The 9,881-nt window shown below is 54.1% G+C and overlaps 1 protein-coding gene across 1 annotated transcript in view; it reads left to right on the top strand.

The window, feature by feature from the left end:
* TRIOBP (TRIO and F-actin binding protein) overlaps positions 1–6,131 on the top strand; it is a gene marked incomplete at its 5' end in the record, with an annotated part of 9,060 nt that extends 2,929 nt beyond the window's left edge. Inside the window, 8 exons of the mRNA XM_009871695.1 lie at positions 5–37; positions 685–795; positions 2,838–2,985; positions 3,503–3,614; positions 4,077–4,236; positions 4,580–4,693; positions 4,999–5,085; positions 5,970–6,131. Of these exons, the coding sequence (XP_009869997.1) occupies positions 5–37; positions 685–795; positions 2,838–2,985; positions 3,503–3,614; positions 4,077–4,236; positions 4,580–4,693; positions 4,999–5,085; positions 5,970–6,131 (927 nt within the window). The remainder of the gene's footprint in view (positions 1–4; positions 38–684; positions 796–2,837; positions 2,986–3,502; positions 3,615–4,076; positions 4,237–4,579; positions 4,694–4,998; positions 5,086–5,969) is intronic.
* Between the last annotated feature and the right edge of the window lie 3,750 nt (positions 6,132–9,881).

The following is a 9,881-nucleotide window of genomic DNA, read 5'->3' as shown; positions in this document are numbered from 1 at the left end:
GGGGCATGGAGACACCAACGAGGCACTAAAAAAGGAGGTAAGAGCACCCATTCTCTCTGAAACTAGGACTCTGGTGGCACATTAGTGTGGTCCCTGTTAGCAGGAGGCTTTGCAGAAGAGCAAGGCAGAGGTGCAGGGAGCATTCACTCTTTCTGGCTCCATTTGTCACCATCCCTTGAGTGTGCAGGAGCTTTTGCAAGCAGGTCATGTGAGTCCTGAGACCTGCTCTTGCACACCTACAGAAGTTCCTCGGGCCACGTTTTGGTCCAGGATAAGTTCATTGGTGTTGCTGCTTCCGTAAAGTCTGTGTTTCCTGGGAGTACATCCTCAGCCTGTTTTCTCTGGTTGTTCCCAAGCCTGCAAGCACTTCACCTGCCAGTCTTTGAAAGGAGCCATGTGCTTTTGTGTTGTCCCAGCTACACATGCAGTGGTGGTTTCCTCCAGCACAGATCGACCTCTGGAAGTTGGGTTGTCTTCTCCTCTCCTTGCCAGAGCCTGCCAGGCTGGGGCTGACTGCTGGTTTAGTCCCTTGGCAGACTGCCATTCCTGTGGGAAGCACACATCTCCTCTGGCCATCACGGTCCTCCCCATCCCTAAGCCTGGGGTTGGGATGCAACACATTGGTTGGGCTGTGGCACTTTTTTCCACCCCTGGCTGAGCATCTCTCTCCCCTCCCTGGCGCAGGTCCAGTCACTGCGGGCACAGCTGGAGTCGTGCCGGGCCCGAAATGAGAGCCTTCAGCAAGCAGCAAAATCCCAGGGAGATGGCCACGTGCCCCGGGGGTACATCTCACAGGTGAGCAGGGCACTGGACATGGGACCCTGGAGTCACTCCCAGTCCCAAACTGCGAAATGCTGGGACTCAGCTCCTTGAGGAGCAGGTAGGGCTAATCGTTGCGTTGTCATGGTGACCCTAACTGGGCCCGCTTTTAATCAATGTTAATTATATAAAAGCTCATGTGTGTTGCCTGGCGTTGAAGGGGCCAGAGTATAAACGGGGAGGAGGAGGAGGAGAGTGTCACAGGATGTGTGTCTCTCTTTGTGTGTGGGTGTGATGCTGTCTCCCAGCTCGGGAGTGGGTCAGCAGCTTTAGGCTGAGCCGCCCACACTTTCCTCGGCAGTTTGCAACTTGCCACATGTGGTTCTTGCTAACGGGCTGGTGAATCCCCTGTTAAAAGCAATCCTTCAGGCCCTGGGGAGCTCCCGTCGCTGCCAGAGTCTGTCCGAGCCCTGAAGGTCATTTGAACAGCACAACCCGTTCATTTCCTGGGACAGCACGTGGGAAAGCCTGCAAAGCAGAGTTTGCTCACACATCAGCCTCTTGCTTCTCTTTGTTTGTTTATTCTCCCCCCACATGGACTTGTCCAAAGTAAGCGGGGTCACATCCCTCAGGGATTTACTGGGGAGAGGCTGCTGTTCCACCACACTCTGGGGATTTCAGAATGTGCCCTGTGTGTTGAAAGATACCGCTGGGGAAGGAAATTTGGGCTGGTGAAGCCTGTTGCAGCAGGTTGGCTGTACCTAGCCCAGATAAAGAAACCCACAAGTCCCATGATGCCCAGCTCAGCCACTTACTGGTCACTCTTGTCATCTTGATTTAGTATTTACAGCTCACAGGCCTCTTTATGGTCAAAAAAAAAAAAAAGGAGTGGGGAGGAATGGCACTTTATCTTCCTAATAACTTGGCTCAAAAGGCCAGTGCTTCACATCCAAGGCCAAACTTGGCCTTTCTCCAAAGGGCTTGTTCTCAGTTGGCTGAGGTTTGCAGCCAGTCCATGGACAGATCACCAAATTGATCCCTCACCTTTTCCTCTCCTTTGGTTAATCTGTGAAGCTTCCCAGCTTCCCTTGTCTCAAGGGACGAGGGAAGCCAGCAAGGACTTACATTCCCACAACATGTTGCTTCACCCTTTGTATCACCGAATGCGTTGGGTTGGGAAGGACCTCTAAAGGTACCTAGTCTTATATCAGCCTTTGCCTTAGTCTTGGGGAAAGGAATGGGATGGCAAGGGGCTGTTGGGGAATGCAATGGCTTCCTGGCTCTCTACTGCAGTCTTAGGGGCCTTGGCTTTTTAAAATAATACTCTGATGTGGTTTGGTGGTGGAACAAATCCTTCTTGAGGGGCTTGAGGCAGTGCTGCCAGCATCTGGAGGGAGAGCGGAGGTGTAGCTCTGAGGTGGAAACAGCTTTATTTTGCTGCAACACCACTTAGCCACAGTGCTCCGTGTTGAAAGAACCATCCCCTTGGTCTCAGAGGCATCAGAAAGGAGGATGAGTAGTGTAAGGAGGATCCCTAACCATGAGGCTTTGGGGAGGGCTCATTGACAGCCTATATCAGGCCACAGGGCAGTGCAGGGTGTCACTTTTCAGGAAAAGAGGCTCAGTTTTCATTGATTCCAGGGGATGCTGCTTCATTTAAAAGGCAGATCCTGAGATGTAGTTCCCGCTGTTGATCTCCTCCAGCCAGACAGTGCAGCCTGATGCGGGGTCTGGACTGGGCTCTCGGTTGGTTATTCCCAGCTTTTGGCCCAAGAGGGATGTTCCTGTCTTCCTGCTAAGCTTTTAAGGAGACCAGGAGGAATGTTTCTTCTTCAAAGTGTGGGGATTGCAGAATGTATGGTCCTGACAAATGGTTGTGTTCAGTGACAGAAGCGACACCTCACTTTTCAGAAGGAAAAGACCTTTCTGGGGAACGGCCTCACTTCTCTCAAAATGCCTCTGGACTCGAGTGAGGTTTGCAAAGGCAAACGTCAGCCCAGCCCAGATGCCTGTCTTGGCCTGAACCCTTCCTCCTGCCCTCCTGATCCCTCACCCCTCCCTTTTCCCCGGCTCGGCAGGAGGCCTGCGAGCGCAGCCTGGCTGAGATGGAGTCATCTCACCAGCAAGTGATGGAGGAGCTCCAGAGGCACCACCAGCGGGAGATGGAGCGGCTGCGGCAGGAAAAGGAGCGGCTCCTGGCAGAGGAGGCAGCGGCGACAGCAGCAGGTAGGAGCCGACATCAAGTCATGCCCCCACTCAGGTGGGTCCTCTCCACCTCTTGAAGTTGTTTCTTGCCAGTCATCCCAGTCATCTGGAGCCACGCTGCTGACCCTACTGGTGTGAGGCTGATGCTCCTTGGAGTGTGAGCTTGGTGCTCCTCAGACCTGTGCTTCAGGGACTGCTTGGGCTGGGAAAGGGAGTGGCAGGATGTTAAAGATGCTGTGGAAAATGAGGTCTTGCTTCCGCGGATGGCGGGGAGGGGGCAGCACCTTCTTGTAGGTGAGCAGCGGTGGCAGGGAGTTCCCACACTGCCCTATGTTAGTCTCCTTTGCAGCATTTGGTGCATCCGGATGATCCTGGGGTGTGGAAAAGGCGGGGGATGCTCTGAAGGCAGAAGGGAAGGAGGGGGAGTCTGCAAAGACCTACAGGGGCAAGAGCTCAGCCAGTTTGCTGGTGTGGTTTCCCCAGATGTGCCAGAGCTGGCACAGCCTGACTCCCCATCTCTTATTGCCTCCCTCTGCAGCCATCGAGGCACTGAAGAAAGCCCACCGGGAGGAGATGAATAAGGAGCTGGGCAGGACACGAAGCTTCCAGCAATGTGGCTCGATCTCAGATGCCCTCCAGAAGCAGCACCAGTAAGAAACCACCTCTACTGCTCCCCTTACCCAATGCTGCTGCCTTGTGCCAGTGTCACCGCACCCCGTCTGCAACCATAACCCCCAGCCGTTCCCTGCCACCTCCCCAGCTCCTTCGCCAGGGGCTGTGGGTGCCCAGCAGTGGCTGCCAAGGCTGCTGGAGCCGTAGGGCAAGTAGCTTTATCCCCTGCTTGGCTACTTTCACTACAGCACCTCTGGTTTTCCCTGTGGCATTTTCCTTCCATTTTATTTATGGGAAGCTCCTCCATTTCTCTTGCATGGCTTGAAGCTCTTAGAAACACCGTGGCTGTGTATGAGAGGGTGGGAGTTGCAGCCTTGGTCCCCAGGCAACATTATTTTGTGCCATGGCAGAAGCTGTTCACAGGAGAGGGGAAGGTGATGCTGGTGGTTAGGGACCAGCAACAGTTGTGGGGCAGTTCTGAGTAGGTTCCTCTTTGGCAGGTTGGACGTGGATTCCCTGAAGCGGGAGCTGCAGGTGCTTTCTGAGCAGTATTCCCAAAAGTGCCTGGAAATCGGGGAGCTCACTCAGAAAGCAGAGGAGCGGGAGCAGACGTTGCAGCGCTGTCAGCAGGAGGGGAAGGAGCTCCTCCGGAAAAACCAGGCAAGAGCAGGGCTTTCCCTGCCAGCAGAGACCACAGAGCCCATTCCTCCCTCACACAGCACAGCCCCTCTGTTAAAACTCACCTATTCATATTTCTTCCCTTCTGAGATTTTTATCATCAGAAATGAAAAAAAAAACCCACCTATGTTAGAGGCTTGTTTTTAACTACAGTGTTAAATATGATGAGTGTATTCTGCTGGTTGTAGGTGCCACAGTCACCTGTGGGCAGGGCGTTACAAGGAGGTTTCTAAGCTGGAGTAGGACTGACATGAAGGTGGAGGGGTTGGGACAGCAGAGAGGCCTGTGCCGTGGCTACTCTGAGCTCTCTTGGGTTTGCCTGCAGGAGCTCCAGACCCGCCTCTCGGATGAGATTGGGAAGCTGCGAAGCTTTATTTCGTCGTGGAGCTCTAGGGACGGCTCTCCACACAACAACGAGAGGAGCTCCTGCGAGCTGGAGGTACGAGGGTCCCCGCGGGGTTGCCCCGCTGTCTCCATTCCTGCCCTGTGTTAGGGGGTCTCCTCCTCACGGAGGCTCAGAGCAGGCTGGAGGGAGATGCCGGATGAGGCAGCAGGGCCGGTGCAGGAAGCAGGTACGCAAGCTTTCCCTTCACCACTCTCCCGGGCTGCTTGCGCCTTTTCCTGCCCCGGCCCTCCTGGCTCTTCCTTCCTTTTCCACCACAGCGCTTGCGCCAGGGCTCACTGGCCTTTCCGAGGCGGTGGCTCGTGAGTCACGTCTGTTCCTCTGCTCCCTTCCTGGCCCAGGTGCTGCTGCGGGTGAAGGAGAACGAGCTCCAGTATGTAAAGAAAGAGGTGCAGTGCCTCCGGGAGGAGCTGCAGATGATGCAAAAGGTTGGTGTTTTCTGGGAGCTGTTTTCTGGGAAAGCAGCAGAAGAGGGGAGGGAGAGAAGCACCAAGACTGGATGTCAGCAGAGTTTGGCTCAGTTAGGTGGGATCCTCAGGCCCAAACCCTCTTGTCACCTTTGCTCCTCATCCCTGCTTGCTCCTGGACACATAGCAGCTGTGTGCTCCAAACAGCACAGGCTGGTGTAGACTTAGCTTGTACAAGGGAAATGTCATGAGGACTTTCCTGCCCATTTCCCCAGATGTACGTACATATAAGCATGGACAAGTCAGTAGCTCTTCTTTCCCAGACGAGAAAGAAGCCTGACCAGCACTCCGCTTCCCCAGCTGCCTTCTGTTCCCTTAGATGTCACCTCACTTGGTGGACATATTTTCTTGGGCACCATTGCTGGGTGTGCTGCTCCCTCCACTGGCAGCAGCTCCTTCAGAGTGGTTTTCAAAGACCCCTGCCAAAGGGGAACCTGAAAGAGGCTTCGAGATTGAGCGATGCCCTCGGAGTTTATAACTTTCTCTCTTAGGCTTTTTTGCAAATAAGTGGCTGGGACTGGCCCTTTCAGTGGCCTGCATCTCTGGTGGGGTTTGTTTTTCCCGTATGGCTGGCCCAAACACACATGAGCTGTGGTAAAGCCCACATCACTTCTTCAGTCTGCTGCTACAGATCCCCAGTGCTGCAGGACTAGCAACTCTGCCTTCCTCACCAGCCCAGAGTTTAGGCTTTTGAATGGTTTCTGCATGGCCTGGATTGGGATGAGCTTCAAACCAGGACTGGCTCTCCTCACCTGTTGGCCCTTCTCCTGCTGGGCTTGCCTTGCCACATCTCTCCCTAATATTGACTCTTAAAACCTGCTGACCCCTTTTCCTTCCCCTGGCAGGATAAGAGATTTGCCTCAGGGAAATACCAAGATGTCTATGCAGAGCTAAATCACATTAAGGTGCGCTCGGAGCGAGAGATCGAGCAGCTGAAGGAGCACCTGCGCCTGGCCATGGCAGCTCTGCAGGAGAAGGAGTCACTGTGCAACAGCATCAGCGAGTAACGGTGAGCACTAGGGATGCTGGGATGTCCCCCATGGGTGCAGGTGGCCGAGACCAGCTGCCCCGCTTTGGTAGAGGGATGGAAGCTGTCAGTTCCTCGTGCTCCATGCAGTGCTGAAACTTCAGGCTTAAAGTCACAGAATCATAGAACGGTTTCTGTTGGAAGAGACCCTCAAGATCGAGTCCAACCTTTGTCCTAGCCCTATCAGCACCACTAAACTAGGTCTTCCTTCTCTGCTTCTTACATCCTCTCGTCCTGTACCCCTGGCCCTCCTGTTGTCTTTGACGATCTCCCAAGGTTCTCGAGACCCCTTCTCTCTGTGCTGCTCTTGATGCATCTGCAGCCAGCACCAAGCACTGCTCCACCAGGCTGGAGCTGGGAGCTGCCCACATGCTGACCTTTGCCCCATGGCTTGCGTGACAGCATGGGGGCCGTTAGGCACTACTTATGTAGGTGACGTTTCTGCAGCGTTTGCCTTTGAAGTGGTTTTACCTATCACAGCAGGGAAATTTTAGGTCTGCATAAAAGCAGCCCTGACTAAACCCAGCCCTCCTCCCACGCTCGCTTGCGGGCTTCCCTGCTGCAGGCGGGGAGGGAAGCAGGGGGTGAGGACGTTCTGTTGTCAAGAGCTCTTCTGATTCTTGCTTGGATGCTGTAGCCATTGTGATTGGGGTCACCCCACTCTGACCGCTTGCTGGAGGGCACTGAGAGGAGTGGGTCTGTAGCAGGGCACCAGGCAGGGTGGGGCAGAAGGAATGGCATTTCTGCACTCGGTAGAGTCTTTCTGAACCGTTTCTGGTTTTGTCTCTCTCTCTAGGTCTACTCTTCGTTTGTTTATCTGTTCTTGTTTTGTATTTGCTCCATTCCTCACTTGTGGGGAGAGGAAGGTTAAATCCCATCCGTTATCACCTTGGCAAAGAATTCCAGACCCCCTCCAACCTCCTTACTCCCCTCTCAAAGCTTTTTTGATGAACCCTTTTTGCCTGTGTACCTGAGCACGTTGTTTGGACTGGCTCCTTACATGCACCTTCTTCAGGATTTTGTATGTGAAAATTATATTTTATAGAGGAATTTCACCCCCCGGGAAGAAGGGGAAGAGGAGAGGGGAAAACTTTTGCTACATCACCAGCATTTTCTAACCTGAAAAAAGAGAATCTGGTTTCCCCCCTGCTCCCCAGCCCCATTGCTCCCGGCCACACAGCCACCTTCGGCACGTATTCCTTCTCTTCCAAATGTTTCTGTGGCCCCCCTGGGATATATGGCGAGGACTGCACTTCCTCTCACATGCCACCCCCAGGGACCTGCGGAGAAGACATGCAAGCCATAGGAGGGAGCCGCCGGGGCAGTCTGCTGTGGATGTGCTTGCCTGGGACTTTTGAAAGAGGAGACCTTGGCAAGAGTCTGCATGATCAAGCTCTCTCTGTGACTGGCCTTTGCCTCCTTCAGGAACCCGAACTGGCAGGAGCTCAGAGCCATGGGGCTTCTCCTTTCTGGGGAAGGGGAGCTGTGAGGCTGCTACTGCACCCGCTGGAGCCATCCCCTCCAAGGTGGCAGCTACTGTTGCTCTGCTGTGCCCTTCAACTTTTAACTTAATAAAATTTTCCCTTTCTCTGAGAAAAGTAGTGTCTTCCTTCAGGGCAAGGATTGCCATGTGGACCCTAACCCAGTGCAGTGTGGTGGGTCATTTTTCCTGGTTCCTGTGTGATTTTAGGGCATCCTGACCTGTATCTTCTCTCTTTCTGGATTTGGGGAGGGAAAGCAGCAGGAACACTCCCAGCCCCTGGCCAGAGAGAGGAAAGGAGCCCTGCACTGCTTTTATCCAGCTGTCTGCTCTGTATTCAGGTTAGGGGGAGGAAATAATCTGCTTCACCACACCGAAAATCCCATGTGGACCCTCAGCCCCACGGAGTAAGAGCTGTGCCTGGGCTGTGTTAGTAAATCCAGTACTGGGGGTGGTGGAGGGAGGCAGATGGCACTGCAAATTACTGGCAGAGTAAATGGTACATGTAGATCCTGGGGGAGGTCAGAGGCATCTCAGACACATTCTTCCTCCTCTTTTTGGATGAACTGTGTGGCTTTTGTGGCAGGATGAAGGACCCGAGGGTGACTGCTCCTCATTCAGCCCCATCCCAATGTAAACCTGAGCTGTTGCTCTGCAGAGAGGCTGCTGGCAATTATGGAAGAGCCCTAATTGCAGGCTCATGCCAAGGCTGGAGGTGTCATCTGAAAAGGGGAAGATGAAGGGGTCAAGGAGAACCCTTGGAAGGAGGTAATGGATGCATCAGCTGGGAGGCTGGAATACTGCAAGACCTGGGGATGGTAGTGGAGTGTAAGGATGTGGTGGCAGCCACAGCAAAGAGAGGGCAGCACGCTTTCACTTGGCGTGTGATAACCTCATCATGGCATCAGTGGCCCCCAGGGCTGGGAGGTGAAGGCAAATGCAGGGGCAAAGCTACGGCGACTGCTTTCCTCAGGTAAGGCAAGCCGCTTCATGAGTCACAAATTCTGGTAAAACTGGGTTGCCAGGAAATTCTTCAGTATGAGGGTGGCAAGACCTTGGAATAAATTGCCCAGAGACATTGTGGCTGCCCCCTCTCTGGAGGTGTTCAAGGCCAAGCTGGATAGAGCCTCGAATAGTCTGATCTGGTTTGGAGGCGTCCCTGCCCATGACAGGGAGGTTGGATTAGATGATCTCTAAGGTCCCTTCCAGCCTAGGCCCTTCTATGATTCTATGATTTCATCGTGTGCATGACGCCCTTGGACAACCCAGTGGATGGTGCAAGAGGCAAGGTGCTGAGCTCAGCAGCTCCCTGTTGCACCCGCGCAGAGCCAGGGCTTGCTCTTGCTGATGCTTGGCCTCGTGCCTCTAGCCTAGAAACTCTCCCATTCTTGCACTGCCCAAGATCCAGGCTTTTCCCTCGGCCTCCCAGCAGGACGTGGCTCTTGCTGTGGAGTTTGGGAGAGTTCAGAAAGAGGGGATAGAGCAGCTCAGGGCAACTGCTTCCAAGCTACAGAGGCTGGTTCTTGCCTTGAGGGATTGGTAAAGACCAGGAAAAGAGAGGAAAAAAAGTGGGGTTCAGGGCATGGTGTCACAGACTGGGGATTGTGTGCATGGCTTTTAGAAAAAACAACCACTGAAACAACAGTCTATGTGGTTATACCTACTCTTGGAGGAGGAAACCCCCAAAAGCAGGGCACCAGAGCCAAGTGGAGGTTGAGGAAGGGTGCATGTGGCTGGCCAGCCCCTTCCCTGAAAGGTTCAGTATCTTGTGTTTGTTTGGGTTGGTTTGTCCATATGGTGTGGGTTTTTTTCCCTTCCTAACCAGGGGCTGCTGACCCCGATAAATGTGTCATGTAAGAGCGGGTGAAACGTGTGGGTGCCTGACATGTTGGCGAGCTGCCCCCACCTCAAGGCTCTGTTGGCTGCAGATCAGGCGTGCAGGAGCATCCTGTCATCCCGGGATACTGGGAGACCATCGCCTCCCAAACTGGCGTGGCGTTAATCAGGCAGCACCCGTCTCGCCTGCAGCCGGGCGATATGGTCACGCCGTCATCTCTGCATCGCTATCGCCTGGGTGCAGGGGTGCTGGGTGGTGGGAGAGTGGCAGGGAGAGGAGACGACCAAAATACCCGCGGGTGGGAGGCTCGATGGCCAGCAGAACCCAAAACATCTCAAAGTGATGCCTGGACGCCATCCACTTGCTCACAACTGGGTTGTACCTGCGAGAAACATCCCCAGCCTCAAGCACGG

The sequence above is a fragment of the Apaloderma vittatum genome, unplaced genomic scaffold (genome assembly GCF_000703405.1).
Source record: "Apaloderma vittatum isolate BGI_N311 unplaced genomic scaffold, ASM70340v1 scaffold8866, whole genome shotgun sequence".
Lineage (NCBI taxonomy): Eukaryota > Metazoa > Chordata > Aves > Trogoniformes > Trogonidae > Apaloderma > Apaloderma vittatum.
This window is presented reverse-complemented; position numbering and strand designations above follow the sequence as displayed.